Genomic DNA, 17,444 nt, shown 5'->3' with positions numbered 1-17,444 from the left:
AAATCCTCTTCAAAACCAAATAATTAAATGTTGACTCAGTCTATAAATACTGTACCACTTATATATACTGTGGTGGAAGAAATATTCAGATCTTTTGCTGAAGAATAAACCTGTGTGAAAACACACTATTACAGTAAAAGTCCTGCTTTTAAAATGTTACTTAAGCAAAAGAACAGTAAGTATTATCAGCACTTAGAGTATCAAAAGTGAAAGTACTCGCTATGTAGGAAATGGCTCCTGTGAGTGTTTGTAAGTTATCTGATTATCATTACTGATACATATGTGTGAGCACTTAAATTTTCATGTCATAGCTGGTCAAGCAGGAACCTATTTGAACTACAGTTGGGTAGTTAAATATGTAACAGGCTTTATATTTTATAAGACACTAGTAACTACTACAGCTGTCAGGTAAGAAATGTGCTTGTTACAACATCTCAAAACACAAAGTCAAAAAGGACAGAAAAAGGATAGAATAAAGCTTAACAAGAATACACTCACAAAAAATACCAAATAATAAACACCCTTTGCTTATACAGATACTGTTTGTCCATTATGTATGGTTGATTTTACACACACACACACACACACACACACACACACACACACACACACACACACACACATATATATATATGTAAGTGGGATTTAGCATGAAGACGTCTAAATTTGCTTATTTGCACATAGTGTATTATCTCATCGCTTGTTATTCATATCATTATTGTTTGTAGGCTTTTTTCTTTTTTATAATAAATAAAGTAAATATGATACCACTACTACTATTACGTATTACTATTATTATTATCATTATTATTAGTATTAATTTTATTATTCTTATTGGTAGAATTAGTAGTAGTAGTAGTAGTTGTTGTTGTTGTAGTTGTTGTTGTTGTTGTTGTTGTTGTTGTTGTTGTTGTTGTTGTTGTTGTATCAGGCGGGGGCTTGTCTAGGGCGCTGAATGAGCTCGGTCCGGCACTGATAATATGAACATAAAAGTTGTGGAGCAATAAAACATATTCCTATTTGAAACGTAGAGGAGTAGGCCTATAAGTATAAATACAAATATAATATCAAGTACAGCCCACGTAGCTCAAAAATGTACACATACTAACGTCACAAGGGTGTAAATCGAGCCCCCAGGACTGCATGATCTTGTGCTCCCTGACACAAGGGACTGCAATAAACATGGGAAAGAAAATTGTATTTGATCGACAAGAACATCAGATCAATCAGCCTATAAACGGCTATTGACAGGAGATTAGGAGTCGGCTCTCGGCAGCACCTGGCCACGTTCAGGTGTGTCTGCACGTGCAGTAACACCGTTTCTGGTGATGTTTAAATGTTAGGCGCACTCGGCGCTGTGCTGTCTCTTTAAGACCGTCACCTGACCACAAAGAAGGAAACTCCGATGGAGGAAGCAGGAAGTCCGTCTGCCAAGAAGAAGAGCTCGAGCACATAAACAATACACAAAGAACACCGCAACATTCAAAGAGAAACTTTTACCCATTTATCGCAATGGCCGGCATTAAAGGTATTGTATTGCAGTCGGTTATGAATCAGTCGAAAGCTGAGAGCTACGTTCAGTAAGTTACGCAGCTTTTAAAAGTGTTAGCATAGTTTTCCACTTTCTGTAAACCGCTGCTGAATCATTTCGAAAGCCACCGTAACAACACTGCCTAAGAAGATTAAGCTTTGTTGTAAACGACTTAACGATAGTCCCGTTATTAAGATATCAAACTGTTAACATTCTAGGATGTTGCTATATTTCACTGTAAATTCATCTTAATTGTTGACTTAGCATACAAACAAACTACATAGCAAGTTTAACCAGCTTAGCGTTTTGTTTCTTTTTTTTTTTTTACTATGACTTTGGATGAAAGCTGCCATTATAATGTAATGTAATGTCTGTCTTCTTCCAGCACTTGTTGGTTTGTCCTTCAGTGGTGCCATTGGACTTACATTTCTTCTCCTGGGATGTGCACTGGAACAGTATGGGTAGGGTCTTATGTTTTATCGAAGTATAAATGTTTCTGCATGACACAGACGTGACTTAGCATGCTAAACTGAGGCCTAAAGGAATTTCTCCAGTTAATCAGAGAGATATCAACAACAGCAAATCACTTAAAATGCTCTGGCAATTGAGTTTTGCACTTCATTAAAGTTCAGGGACTTTTAAGAGGCAGATTTATTAATGGTCAACGTCAATGCAGCAGAATCTTAAAAAATGTCTCCTTTTTATGGATTAAGTTCCCGAAATACTGAATCCTACATTTTTCACAATGCATCTCAATAGAGAGAGCTGCTGCACCCTGAATACCCACTATTTAACCCCACACTCTCAGTGTGTTATGCAGGTTTTTTTTGTTAAAAAAACAAATAATCAAACAAACAAAAAAAAATGCAAGCTCAAGCTGAGATAACTGGGCTGAGGTATCGTGGGTTAATTTCATAGACCTATGAAATCCCCTCAATAGTCACAGGGGACATCGTTTTAACTGGCAACGTAATATTTCTCATCACAGGTGAGCTGTGCTGAGTGTTTCATTTCGTTGTAAAATGGTTAATTATTTTATTGATTTGCTTGATGCATTGTTTATATATTTATTTTGTTGAATTTGTACCTTTGTATTGACTATGGAAGCCCATCTCCACCTATTTGATGAAAAAATGGACTTTCTATGATTAATGACTTTGTATTTCAAGACTTTAAGAAACCTCAAAATAATGGAAATTTTTCTCAGAATAATAAGAAACTCCCGTTATAACAGCTTAGTGTCACAAAACGAGGCCTTTTCAAAATAATGGGTTTATTTCTCAAAATATGAGATCTTTTAGTAAAATAACAAAAACTTTAAAAATGTCAAAAAATGACTTAGTATGTCAAAATAATTGACTTGCTAGCTCAAAATAATGAGGCTTTTTTTTTTTTTTAAAAAAAAGGGAATCTCTCTGAAAATAATGTTAACTCTTCTTAAGAAAATGAGAAGCTTAATAATAATGACCTAATATCTTAAAGTAATGAGAATTTTTCAAAAATATTAAGATATGTGCACAAAATAACAACCAAAAAATTTTCAAAATAATGACTTTGTATATCAAGAAAAAATTGAGACTTTCAAAATGACTCACTCATCTCAAAATAATGACTTGGTTTCTCAAAATAATGACAAACTTTAGCAAAATAATAAAAAAAACCTTCTCAGTATAATACATTAGTATCTTTAAATAATCAGAAACAATATTCATTATTTGAGTTCCAAGGTAACTATTTTTAGAAAGCTTCTCATCATGTTGAGATACTAACTCATTATTTCGAGGAAGTATCTCACTATAATGACTTGGAAGATCTTTTTTTCCTTTGCATTGGCAGAAGTGGGCTTCCATTTCAAACTGAAAAGTCATGCCATCTTATGTCCTAAAATGTGAAGCATCCTTTTAACTTTTCCACACCTGTGTTCTGTAGGGTATACTGGCCGCTGTTTGTTCTGATTTTCTACATATTAAGCCCCATCCCAACCTTCATAGCCAGACGCCTCAGTGACGACACTGAATCCTCCAGTGCATGCAGAGAGCTGGCCTACTTCCTAACAACTGGCATTGTGGTATCAGCTTTTGGTCTTCCCGTTGTGCTGGCCCGCACTAACACAGTAAGTTTTCTCTACCAGCAGTAACATATTTTGGAGGTTGATTTCCATATTGCAAACACAGTCACCATCACTGGCTTTTATTAGTTTATGTAGATACTGTCTGCACTGTGTCAGTTGTTGGTATATGTCTCTTGGACTGTGTCTTAAAGGATGGACTCTGTACCACGATGGATTTGTTCTGGTCTGATACAGTAAAAATATTTTTCTTCCACAGATCCAGTGGGGAGCCTGTGGTCTGGTGATGACAGGAAACGCTGTCATCTTCTTCACCATCCTGGGTTTCTTTATCGTGTTTGGAGGCGGGGATGACTTCAGCTGGGAGCAGTGGTAGGGCGCTGTTTAACAGTGGATAGATGGATGGATGAATAGGTGGGTAGGTGGATAGTTGAATGAATAGACTGCAGACTGAGGGGCACATGTGTCCTGCACTCAATAGGGGAAGATGCTCATGTACAGTGTAGGCTGCAAAATGTTAAATTTACCAGACGTGATTTCAGGCCGATTTTTATATATTTAAGGGTATTAGCGTTGGAGACAACACTATGCACCCTATTAATGTGCCTTATGTCTGGGACCAGAGAGATACACTGATGCTTATCCACCTTAACCCACGTATTTTAGCTTGTCTCGCCTGTGTTTCAACCCCAGATCACCCCGCTCCTTGCAGCTGCTTGTTATTTCATTACTCAGTTAATCAATATCATAAAGGGATCCTAAAGAGTAACTCTATTGTAATATACACTGCAATGCACACTGCATTATCTGTCCTCACTGTTCAGCGGGGGAGTGGCTATAGTGAATCATAGCTTGCTTATTGTGAGCACTGTTTGCCATGTAAAGTGTGAAGGCAGGGCAAGTTATCATAATCCATGCTATCTGACAACTAGTTGTAGGATTCCTAATCAGGTAAATATATATTTGTACGGAGATGATGTGTGTTTCTTTTTCTCTCATTTTGCTACAAGACTTTAAAGCATTACTTTTTATTCTGGTGCAATTGTTTACGTTCTCACCAAAGATCATTTTAAAGTGCAAAAATAGAGCATATTCACCTCTAAACTGTGGATTTTGATCCGTGCTATGCAGCAATATGATCCTCAAAAAGCAAGCTGAGGCATTTGAGAAAGCACTGTTAAGTGAAGATCATACATCTTACATGTCTGTGTTCACTTACTGTGAACTGTCAAGAGAAAGCACCCATATCCATTTGATATTCCTGCAGATGACAAAGATATTCATACTTTAAGCATGATGTTACTTTGGTAATCATTTGTTCACATGCTGAATGATAAATACAGGAGATGTATATTTTTAGGCCAAGTGTTTTTATCATAAACATAGACTGTGTATAATGATGGACAAAGCATTGTTACTTCCTCTCAATTTACAAAAATGAATCCAAAATATCCCCGATACAGCTGTTACAATCATGCACAGGTGACGTAATTTGGAGCCAAAGTCTGCGCAGTGACAGTCTCTGCTGTATCGAGTTCTCGCCGTCCAATCAATCACGAGCAGCACCATCGTAGGCACTCACAGCTATCGATCATGTCATCAGTCTCCCTTTATATAGCATTAAATAACCCCATACACTGAAACTTATCACAAAAACAAACAGTTGATCATACATCAGCATGATAAGAACTGCTTAAAAGACAGATCTCGTTTTTGGGAAAACTTTATGTGAAATGTACTTTGATTTATTTAGTTTGTCCTATGTCCCATCTGCTAACATGAAGCGTGCAGGCTTTATGAGCTATGCCAGTGTTTCCCACAGAATTAGATGTCTGTGTCTATGTGTGGCAATGAGGGGTTGGGGTCAGCAACTTCCCGTTATTTTCAACTTGTCTGTGTGTGCCTCTTTTTTTTTTAACTCTGTGTCCACCTCTAAATTCAGATATTTTTGTGGGTCAGTGAACGCAGCATGGGTGGAACTCATCCTGCGTTCTTTTTTCCCTCATCAGCAGTTTGAGGAGTTTGAGTCATGGGTTGGATAAGTAATCTGTCAGTCTGGTCAGAGCTGATCAGATCGAAGGATGAGAGGGGCATCTGCCTCTGACTTTTAGACCCTGTGCAATTAGCAGTTAAGTTTTACTGTCCCTGCGCCTGACGTTCTGCTGTTCCCTCTGTGCCCAGAGTACACTTTGTGCTCCGAGAATGCAATCAGCAACTGAAAGGTATTCATATTCCAGTAGCGCTGCTAATGAATGATCCAGTTCCAAAAATAGAAAATCAATACATGGCAACAGAGGTTTAAATATTAAATACAATTCAAATATTAAATACATGAATGTGTGAGGAAACTCTGTATACAGCAGCCAGCTACTAGTGAGCGATTGCGATGTTTTGGCTTGTCTTCTGGAGAGCTGTCATGTTGTCCATCTTTATTATACAGTCTGTGGTACCTGAAGAGGGCTTTACATACAGACTCATTCATAAGTGCCTGTAATTCACAGTGTATATTTTGATGCATAGAGAAATCACTGTGATTTGGTTTTTGAGTCATGTTTTTGTGTTTCATCATCAGGGGCCATTGAAATCTGTCATTTTAAATCAATATTACATCATCATGTTCTACTTCATTATTGTCAGTAAGTGAATATTAATACTGAAGTTTGTATGATTAGCCCACTTCATTGAGAGACTATCACAGAAAATTGGTGTCCTATATAATTTCGGGTTTCCTCTTTCCCTAACTGCTTTTCAAGGGAAATATCATACTGTACATATCACAACTGACATGTTCAACAAAGAAAGCCTGTTCTTTCTATTGTGACTCCCATACCCACACTAACGAGCGCTGAAGAGCTCTCAGAGGTTATTTTATAAGCTCCTGACTGCATTTTGTTTTCTAACATTGATTAAAACTCTCTGTATAGTACAACAAACTCTGTCTTGCTGTTAATTGCTGCTGGTGTGATGAGGAAAGTGAATGTTACAGTGGGCTGGGACGTTGGTGGAAATGGACTTGTGTTTCTGGGCAGGGGTGATTGATGATGCATTCAAACAGACACCTGCAGGCTGTCTCCTACAGCAGCAATAGTGACTTTAGCAAACCTCTCTAATGGCCTCCCACAAGACGCACACTGGGAAAGAAGGAGAGGTGGTGTGTGTGTGGGTGAGTGTGTTAGGTACATATCTGTCTGGCCAGACTCTGCAAGTAAAACCCCAGGCCCAACTGACAAAAATTCAGGTGTTAACAGCTGCTAAATCATTTAGATATTTTGCAATATTCAATAAGCAGTGCGCAAAACAGCTCCATGTTTTGCCTAACAGCCTATAATTTTCACTGAAAAACATCTGTCTGCTTCCCTATCTGTTTTGCTCTTTCCAAGCATCAATTTTGGATACAGACCAACAACAGTTGAAAGCAAGCTGCATGACAGAACACTGATTAAAGCCAACATTATCAATTCAGGGTTAAATAGGATGTGATAGAAATCTACCATGCAGCTACCATCTACAGCACCAGTGATTTCATTTCATTCTCTTTTCACGTGTGTCAGAAAATGCATTGCAGCTGCCTCACCGATTTGCATGCTAAGCCAAATGCGTTTCGTTTGCAAACAAAAGCAACCCACACTTTGCTAACGAGTTATTATTTCTATGAAAAACATCTGCGCTTTCCGCTATCAGTGTTTGTATTTCACGTGTGAAAGATACCACATGTATGTAACATGTCACCGAGAGGTTATCAGAATATGAATAAGAAATAAGTTATTGATGCACAGGGTGAAGTTGGGTCTTGTTACAGTTGTTCTCAGTATAGAGACATTATGAGAAAAATTGAAAAATAAGAAATGTGCAAAAAATATGTGCATTGTGCTGCAGTATATAGAAAAAAAACAGAAAAAAGAAAAAAAGACAGAAATGCGTACATCATACTAGAATATATAACCCCAACGTAAGTAAAAAATAATGCAGACAAATGGGCATGTTAAATAGAAATTCATAAATAGACTAAATAAGAATCAAGAATATTAGCTTAAATGTACAGCATAAATGGAGTATTAATGCAAGAGTATTGCACTGTAGAATTATTGCAAACCAGTGTATCAGTGAAGCACTTGCAAAAACATTTGCAAAGCTGTGTATGTGTAATTCATAATGTATATACTACATGAATATGCCTGCTTTTTAAAGAAAAGTTTAAGACACGAGTTTATGTACCAAAGATTCAAGTTAGACTGCCAGATAAAAGCTCTCTGGAGGATGATAAAAGGAAGTGGTGATGCCTTTGCTCACTGACGTACTCTGAAGAGAGTTTCTGTGAATCAAGAAGAACCATCTACATATTTCTTCAAGAAAATCTGCTGATTGAAGGAGCCTGCCGCCCACAAAAAGGTTGTTTGTATTTCAGTTACTCAGCCACTGTCAAATTGAATTTGTGAATACAACTTTGTGTTTCTCACATGCCTCCATGGTGAACAAATAATCCAAAAAAGCAAGCATTTTTTGTTACAAACTGTCACACTATTTACTAAGTATAATCCTAGTCTCATTTATCCAGTCATATGCTCAGTGCTTCCCAAACACATGTTTTCGCTAAAACCTAGCAAGCCTGCACAAGAACATTAATTTGAATTCTGCTTGTGCATTTATTGAGCAGATTTCTTTTTGGCAGGCTTACTATTTGTCTGCCTGTTACTGTTTGTGTGGAAGTGTTTGAAATAGTAAGATGTTTTTTTTTAAAAAAAAAGGATGTGTTTGGGAAGAAATTAATATATGACTGGGTAAATGAAATTGTATTATGCTGCATGAGTTGTGTGAGAGTTTTGCTGTTATTAAATGCAGACCTATTTTTATTTAATTTTTAATATATTTTTAATATTTAATAATTTGAGAATTTCCTCCATTTAAGGATTGTTTGTTCACATTGGAGGCAAAGCACCCAAAAATTCAACATAATGCAGGGTGAGTATTAATATAAAATGACCACTTTGTGGGTGTAGTATTCCTTTAATCAACCCTGGCTTAATTACTTCGAGGAGGTAAAAATGCTAATCAAAGAAATACGTACGGCCCCCGAGCTCACATCAATGACCATGTGAATCAGAAGTTTTGCTATGTTGCAAAATCCATAACATGACACTTTAACGGGCCATGGGTGTCTGCTGAGTGAGAGAAAATGCTAGAAAGTGATATTGCTATTCTGCTTTTATACTCTATAGAAATGAGAGACACTGAAGGAAGAAATAAAAGATGAAGGTAGAGATGGAGATGAGGAACAAGAGAGCCCAGGGACACCCATTCATCTCGGTGCCAGGACAGCTGTTGCCTGGCAACAGCAAAGGCATCAAGATTATTCTAAAAGACCGCTTGAGTCTGGCCTTGAACGCTGCTCAGGGTAACACAGTTTAAAGCATCAAAACCCAGTGCAACACAGCATATTATGTTCTTGTGTGACATTGTAACATATAATATATTGCTGGGGGGTCTCAAATGCAACATACAGTACAGTCACACGCAACAGTGTTCACAACTCCATGTAATGCAACACACTTCAGTCGAGCACAAGGCAATGCAGGTGCACACAATTCAACACCGCATAATGCAACATTTCACTGCAGCACAACTCTACACAAGTCAACAACTCTATGTAAAGCAAAACACAGCACAACAGACAAGTCTATTAGGAGCCCAGACACTGCACTACAGGACAGGCATATGTCACATCTCTAACCATGTCTGCTTCTCCCCTTTTGTTTCACTTTTTTCTTTTCTTTTTATTCATGAATATTGTAATAAATATTGTGTGTGTGTGTGTGTGTGTGTGTGTGTGTGTGTGTGTGTGTGTGTGTGTGTGTTTATCTTGTGTGTCTATGCCTTGCTTGTTTTTTGGGGATTTTTGGCTGGACATTGGGCAAAACCAATTTGCAGGTAAGCAATCAAAATTATAATATACAGCAGCATACAACAATACTAAACTGTAACTTTTGATAGGCTTATGTCTTGTTATTTTAGTTTTAATGTTAACATTTTATTCTTCTTGAAAAGCCTACTGTAGCAGTAGTTTTAATTTATGTTTACTTTATATCCATTTGTTAAGTTTACTTGAAATGTAGTTATATTTTCTTAATTTTGTGAAAATTTTTCAACTTAAATGACAATTTAAATTAAATCAGTCTTGCTAAATTTTAGCAACTTCAGTAAACCAAGTATATTGTGCTATATATCTGTATTCTGCTGCATACCTGTCAATAACTATTCTATTCCTAAACATATTACCAAAACAGAACTCGCAGATCTCCAAACTTCATCAGTGGCAAAATCCTGTTTATCATGAACAAGTTAAGTCAGACCAACTTGGTTCACTGAAGTTGCCAACACTTAAAGAACAAAGTGATTTCACTTGTCATTTTTAAGTTGCAACAGCTTCACAGAACTAAGCACACACGGTGATAATTGAGTAATAATATCAATAAGATAATAAAGTAAACAAAAATTGAGATTTGTTATATTTATTTTCCTTTTTATTTATTTTCAGTTTAATTATTTTGAGTAAGATCAACTTGGCAAATTTTACAGTGTAGGGGAGGAAGTAGGAACTTTTGCATGACTGAGCCCAGGGGTCCATTATTTCATAATCCACACAAGGATGCAACACAGTGTAAAGCTTATTTTTTTTCATCACAATCATAGGAATACAATGTGGGTACGTTTCTTACGTAGTTAGTGTCAGTTCAGTTTAATTTCATCAGTCATGCAAAGTAGGGTCAACAGTAGCACTTAAATGTATTTAGTGAGGGAAAGGACCAGCTCAGTGGTAACAGCACTAGTCGCAATAAGATATTCAAAGAGACAATCAACTAAAACACATCAGTGAGTCAATAAAAGACATTAAACTGGTGAAGCAGACACATCCATACAGTGCCCCCCCTCCCCTCTCTCCCCTCTGGGCCTGGCTGGGAGTCAAACGGACGCAGGCAGAGGCGGAAAGCCAGGGAGGGCGTGCGCACTGACAATGATTGGTAAACGGAAGGATTTGCGTAGTCGGTGTCAAAGCCAATCGATGCGCTCGCGGGGTCGGGAAGGGGAACGAGCGCGAATGGCACAAATGGAACCTGATAAAAAGGGGCGCGTGCTGCGGAAGCGCGGCAGAGAAACAGGGGACAGCACGGTGTACCACAACGGCATCAGCGCGTGGGACATCGGAAACGCCACCGGTAAGATTGCATTTAACAGTCCTGTGAGGAAAATAGTTCTATGTTCATCAATAAAAAGCAAGAAAAATACGCATTTTTAATCTCTCTGCACCTTTTGTCGACCGTATTTTGTATCTTACCCTCGCGCGACGTTTCAAAGTTGTGCTGTATTTGCACATTTTACATCTAAAGTTAGTTATTGCCGAAGAATAAGGGGTTTTGTAGCTCCGGAGGTTTGCAAAAACATGATGTTTCGCGATGGTCAGGTGGCACATTTTCCGTCATTTGAGCGGTATAGAAGCTATTTTCGAGGAAACATGATCGGTAGTCAAACATCTTGAGTTGCACTGAAAGGTCTTTGATTCATATCACGTAGGCTTCTTGTCTGTATGCAGGCTGTGTTTTTTTTTGTTGTTTTTTTTTTGCATCGTAGGCATTTCTCTTCCCTTTGTCAGTTCAGTTTTGACAGTGTGTGTTTGTGTGTGTCTGTAGTATGAAACACGTTTCTAAACAAATTGTGCCGCTCCAGATTCAGCCTACACAGGGCGCTTTCCACAAAGTATGATGATGAAAAGGTCAAACAAGGCAAAAGACATCCCCGCTTGATATGTTTTTCTCACTACAGGGGAAGATTTGTTTTTATAGAGAAGCATATGAGTTTAAAATGTATTCAAATTTGGATATTAAGGTCTACATGGTGGGAAAAGAAGTGAATATTGGTGTACATGTTTGGATGGCAAGCCTGAGTGAAGCCACATTAACAATAAACAATGGAGGGATTGTGGGTTTGGTCTATAAACCAAGTGTTTTATATGCCATTACAAAATCAATCACTGTCCATTTAGCAGTGTTGTCGAAGTTAAATGAGGTCAACCAAGACCTCCAGAAAATAAATGGCACTGGTTAGGCACTTTATTTCACCCTAGAGGAGAAATCCTAATCATATTTCTGTTGGGACTGAATGTGTTGGACTTGTATCAATATAGAGACTTAATACTGACCTTTTTATAGTCGCTGTAATAGGGAAGAGTGGGAGAGATTGTAACAGTTTTGCATTCATCATGTGGTGTTAGGGATTGTTTGTTTTGAGTTTTTCAAACGTGTCCCCACAGATCCCTTAAGTCTTAAAGGCCTTTTAATTAATTAAACTAAAAATAAAGCCTTAATTGACATTGAAATGAATTAAATCAATCTTGAAAAGACATGGGAAGACATTAGGAGTGTTTCTTTCTGATGTTGCATAGTAAAATCTCAAAATAATTGGTAATATCTATTTTTTTTTTTAATTTATTGCATTAAAAATAGAATAGAGGGATCAACAACACTCCTAAACATTTATCACATATAAACAAATGACAACAAACTTTTCTTTTATGAGAACATAATATTTCCATAGTTTTCCGTGTGTTCCACTTTGTAAATTTTTTTTTTTTCAACATTTAAAGTCGATCATCTAACTTTTAAACTTTGCCAAAAAGGTAATGTTTTATGTTACAGTCAGCATTTGGGCAAAATAGTCCCTAAGCCTTGCAAACTTATGTTGGTTTCTTGGTCATTTATGTTGGTTTATGTTTTTTTTTTATCAGCAAAGCAGCGCAGTAGATAAAATAAGCACAGTAGAAACATCAGATAGGTCTGACCACCATGATAAAAAACATATCTCTATATATCTTTAAACTTTAGAGTGACGGCTAAAATGACAACAGAAATAAACAAGTTTGCAGATTTCACATATCTCCATAGATTAAATCAGGAGCCAGTTTTCTACCCAGAAGTTATTGTTGATTCTGTACATTATTTCTCTTTTACAAATAATAATAATAAGAACTTTATTTGTATTGCACCTTTAAAAACAGAGTTTACAAAGTGCTTTGACAAACAAGGCAAAGCAGAAGCGAGAGGAGTTTCTTGCAGAAACAGTAATACTGAGCTAAGGCTAGACAAAAGAGAGCAACAATCACAAACCAAAATAACAACAGCAACCTATTCCAATATGGATAAATGCTATTTGTTGTTATTACTAATAACAGAAATCACTTTAGAGCTGTCACATACAACCTCTTCTTTTTTTTCACCGAGACATTTTACTTGTACTACATAGTCTCATGTTGCATTTTAGGAAGAGCATATCAGAGGTGTACTTCCCTTTTAAGCCTAGTTCATAGCATTTCTGTAGTGCACTGGTCTTTATGTTGTGAGCTCAGCTGGGCACTGTCCTTTTATTCCCCGTCCGTGCTGAAACAACAGGGCACATACATCCAGCTTCTTGTCAAAAGGGTTCTGGCTACCAGACTGATGACTCACTGACTGCTTGGTGGCTTTACTGTTCTGCCTTTCTGTGGCTGAACACTGATGTTCTGCTTCCAGCTGATGAATACATGCCGTGTCTGCACCAGGCACTTAGGTTTGCACACTGGGTGAGTGTTTGTCATAGTGGGAACTGTGGTTCAAAAAAACACAAAAAGTATTGTTTTCATGTGTGTGAATGTTGCGTTTGATGGTAATCTGATTTGTGATTGTAATAATAGTCAGTGCAATAGCTTTTACACTATATAGCTCCGTACTATCCCTTCAACTCTGACTTATCAAAAGTAATTCTACATATTTACTATTTCAATTGTGATATCATAGGGAAATATCTCTGTTCCCCTTCTTTGCTTGTCAGAGAGAAATATATTAGATTGTCACGTTATCAGGGGTACTTGTTGCTGATCAGTCATATAGTTGGCCATAATATTGGCAGTTTTTTGCAGTGATTTGTGATGAGTGAAATTGTAATCCATACATTGTTTGTCTTTCAGCTGGACAGTGTGCTCATTTATATTCCAGCCCTAGCTCAAGAAGAAGAGCCTCAACAGTGAGTACATTTTTTTTGTGTCTGAGAGGTAATATTGTGGTTAGCTTTTTTTTTTCAAGCAGAAGGGGTTAGTCTTTTATGTATTAAGGAGCTTTTGGCTGAATAATGTACAGTAAAAGCCTTTATATACCGAGGGCTTAAAAAAAAAAAAAGCATGTTAATATAGTTTTTTAAACTGTTGTTTTCTTGCAAAAATTATGCAACAAAAAATCAACTTCATTTATCTTTTAGAATGAGGCAGTTGAGTTATATTTACTAGGATTATAAAACAACGACTCCGTGGCTCTCTATTAAAATCTGTATGTGATGACAAAGGAAGTGGCCTCAAATAAAAAAAATAAAAGTATTTTCAAAAATCCAAGGCACACTGTAGGATGTGTGTCGGCAAACTTCCCTTTTTATCACGTGTGTGTCCCTTTTTTATACTATTGTATGTCCCCCTCTCTAAATTTGGATGTTTTGTGGATTCATGAACGTAGTGCAGGTGACACTCATCGTAAGTGTTTTTTTCCCATTTTATGAGCTTTAAATCAGGGGCTGGATAATGTATCTGTGGATCCAGTTACAGCTGATTAGATCAGATCTGTGTATGAGAGGATGAGCTGCTGCAGAGGTGACTGAATGCAAACATGTAGACCCAACGCATTTAACTATTAAGTTGCACTTTTACTGCGCTTGATGTTCTACTGCTCCGTCTGCACCCAGAGTACGCTCTGTGCTCCGAGAATGTGGTGCAATGAATGACTGAACTGGGTATTCTAATCAATGGTGCAACTCCAAAAATAGAAAATCAACATGTGACGGCAGATGCTCTAATTGTGACAGGCCGCCATAAATAGATAATTGTGTGCATACCCTGCCTTGCAGCCCTAATATAGATATCGATAAAGATAAAAGTGCCAAACAAGGAAGTGGTAGGTAGGTGTATGATGTGTGTGGGGTCTATCAAGGGTCGTTCATCTAAGCAGTCACTTCACAGAAGGAAATACTGTAGCCAACCTGTGTAAAGGAGGTGGTGCATCATGGTTTTTTTCCATCTCAACCTCATGAGTATTTCCATGACACGGGTCAAAGCTGTACACTGATTCATCTCTGTCTCAGCTGTCATCTGAAGGATTTTCAGCCATGTTGATATGGAGGTTGCCAATTGGTGACACTCACCAAAGGCCCCCTCTGTGCCCCAAATCCTACAGACTCTGCCAAGCCTTCTGCTACCTCCTTACTCTCTGAGTCAATGCTTATAATTCACTCTAAACGCTTTTGTCAGTGTAGCTGGAAAGTTTTTTCTTGTGAATGGGTGAAGTGCTGACACAGACAGTACTTCAATCGCAATACGTCAATGGATGTTAAATTGGATGACATGAATGCGATGGGGTAATTGGTACATATGTGTGTGGGTGTTTGGATTAGACAGAATGGCACTCCTTCTTAATTATTTAGCTTTTTCAGCAATCAAACAGTGACTCACGCAGCCTCAAAGTTGCCATGTGGCGAGATGTGGCCCACTAGTTATTTATTCCTTTTTTCCTTTAATTCTTTGATAGATCTCTTTTTTTTAATGCAGTGGCACAGCACTAAACACTCAAACAATTTAGCATTTACTCACCCCTTTAATGTAGTTATAATAAAAGAAAAAAATTCCTGGTGATGACCAAAATAGTACAAGAGCGATTTTATTACACCATTACACAACAGAGATGTAGTTAATCTACAAGGCAGATAAACTATCCAAAAATGGGACCATATCAATTTTTATATGTTTGTTATACCTTTTTAAGACAACTGAAAACTGATCTGCTTCTACCAGTTTCTGTAACATTAGATTTAAAGAGCGTCTTTCTCATGACTCATCTAGGGATGATATTTGCAATGACAAACATATGGTGTGACAGCCGAACCATCCTAAAATGGTCTTTTAGCCCAGCGGCAACAGGCTCACAGTCTGGCCTGTCCAGTCTCTCTCTCTGTCTCTCTCGCTCTCTGTCTCTCTGTCCCTCTGTGTGTACAGTAGGGCAGTGGGTTCCCTGCATGTGGCCTCCACACTGACGTCATCTTTCAGCTGCCACAAATTGGCGTGTTGTTTCTCTGCCTCCTCAAAAAACTCCTCTCAGCCTTCACCCATCTCAAATATTCCTCTCTGCTGGAATTCTGCTTCTCTTCACTGAATGCAAATAGAAACAGCAAAGTTTCCACCGTGAATTACTTTGTTTTTTTCAGTAATGAATAATCCAAGTTGACAAGTGTTGATTGGCATTTTGTTTTTCAGTCATGGAGCTAATATGGCTTTGGGGGTGAGTGATTTAAAAAAAAAAAAAGGTAGAACTGTTGAATGATGTTTGATAGCTATCTATTTTAATTACATGGTAGACGAAATGATGTTGACATTTACATTCTAGGAGTTAAATGAAAATTGACAGTTTTGCTTTACGATAATACTGTATTTTAATTTAGAATATTAATCTTTCATCAAAATAGCTGCAGATGAATTTCCTGTCAGTCAATGAATAGTTTGACCAAACGTTTCAGCTCTACTTCAATGAAAGGGCGCTCCTGTGAACTTGTACTTTTCATGTTGGGAATTCCAAATTTCTCTGTCCCTCTTTGTGGAGAGGCGATTCATAGCTGTAATAATTTCAGTAAGATGAAGTGCATTTATTATCCTAATGTTGTTATTGCCAGTCTGACACCTGCATAAAGTGAATCAACTGCTTTGTGTGCTGGACATGCCCACACAAACAGTGTGGGAGAGAGGGATAAGATTAGAAAAGTGCCTTAAAACTTATTGCAGCCTAAATATTGATTGGTATCATATTCTGTGCTGTATGAATTCCATTAAGATGGATGTGTCTCACAGAGTACTCGCCCAGTTAGGGCTAAGAGACTTCTAGCATGAATTGTCTGTAAGTAAAAAAACAACTGAGTAACAAATGGCACCCAGTTGAGTGTTGTTGTTGTGGTACATGAAAGTCTGTGTTCGTCTCACTTATGTTTGTTTACGTATCATATCAATTGTACATGTAGATATTTCAGAAATAAGAAAAATGAATGAAAAGTCTGTTGCAAGGGTCGGATATCTTTTCTTAAAATCAAATTCAGTTGGTAATCCACAGCTGCAGTTTGGGATACATTTTTTTAAGCCATAGTAACAAAAAACTCCAGGAGAGATGTCGTGCGGTTGCAGGTGTGATTTGCATTAGGAGCAATAATAAATGGATGCATATGCTCCTGGCCATTCATGTAATGTTTTTCTGTTGTCTGCAGCTGCTACATCTAAAACCACTTTGTTTTCATAGAGCGTAATACAAAACCAGTGAAACAAAAGGCTGCACACCATGGCACATGGTTAAAGGATAAGTGATCTGGACAATGAGAGCTAATCATTTTGGTGCAACACGCAGAATTCAATGAGGTTAGGTAAGGTTGATTTGTTGCTGGAACCAAGTTCCTTTGTCTCTTCCACGTCGGCTTTATTTTTCAGTTTGCTACTTGAATGCAACATGCACTGTTTTTCATGCCACCTGTGCTGTTATATGGCAAGTACACTGTGACTGTGTCATCAAAATAAGATAAGTGAGTTTGAAACTTTGTGCTCCAGGCAGCTCAATCTGTAACCTCAGGGCCTAAAGCGACAAGGCCCACATTATTCTCCTTTCTTTTCTGCTTGCTTCAAGGGATTGTCAAAAGTGTTTTTTTTTTCACCTTCAACTAAACTTCTGAAGATTAGAAATGAAAAATAAACAAAGATGTTTAAATGTTTTCGTAATGCAACATTATATCAGTAAAATGATCCAGTGTAGT

General features: G+C 37.5%; 2 protein-coding genes across 3 annotated transcripts in view; both read left to right on the top strand.

The window, feature by feature from the left end:
- Positions 1–1,370: 1,370 nt before the first annotated feature.
- leprot (leptin receptor overlapping transcript) lies at positions 1,371–6,532 on the top strand. The gene is made up of 4 exons (XM_042498261.2): positions 1,371–1,528; positions 1,917–1,992; positions 3,461–3,644; positions 3,859–6,532. The coding sequence occupies exons 1-4, from the start codon at positions 1,513–1,515 to the stop codon at positions 3,973–3,975; spliced, it is 393 nt and encodes a 130-aa protein (XP_042354195.1). The 5' UTR covers positions 1,371–1,512; the 3' UTR covers positions 3,976–6,532.
- Positions 6,533–10,728: 4,196 nt separating this feature from the next.
- Positions 10,729–17,444, top strand: part of LOC121950872 (3',5'-cyclic-AMP phosphodiesterase 4B-like) — a 68,619-nt gene continuing 61,903 nt past the window's right edge. For both annotated transcript variants that reach the window (XM_088085162.1, XM_088085160.1), the window contains exons 1-2: positions 10,729–10,810; positions 13,591–13,646. The gene's annotated coding sequence lies outside the window, so the exon portion shown is untranslated. The remainder of the gene's footprint in view (positions 10,811–13,590; positions 13,647–17,444) is intronic.

The sequence above is a fragment of the Plectropomus leopardus genome, chromosome 12 (assembly GCF_026936395.1).
Source record: "Plectropomus leopardus strain MGB_pleo_1.0 chromosome 12, ASM2693639v1, whole genome shotgun sequence".
In the NCBI taxonomy this organism is placed as follows: domain Eukaryota; kingdom Metazoa; phylum Chordata; class Actinopteri; order Perciformes; family Serranidae; genus Plectropomus; species Plectropomus leopardus.
The sequence above is the reverse complement of the archived record's forward strand: the minus strand, read 5'-3'. Positions and strand labels throughout refer to the sequence as shown.

Coding starts and splice junctions, on each gene's coding strand:
- leprot (XM_042498261.2), top strand. Junction 1,993..3,460: donor TGTGCACTGGAACAGTATGG/GTAGGGTCTTAT, acceptor TGTGTTCTGTAG/GGTATACTGGCCGCTGTTTG. Junction 3,645..3,858: donor TGCTGGCCCGCACTAACACA/GTAAGTTTTCTC, acceptor TTTCTTCCACAG/ATCCAGTGGGGAGCCTGTGG.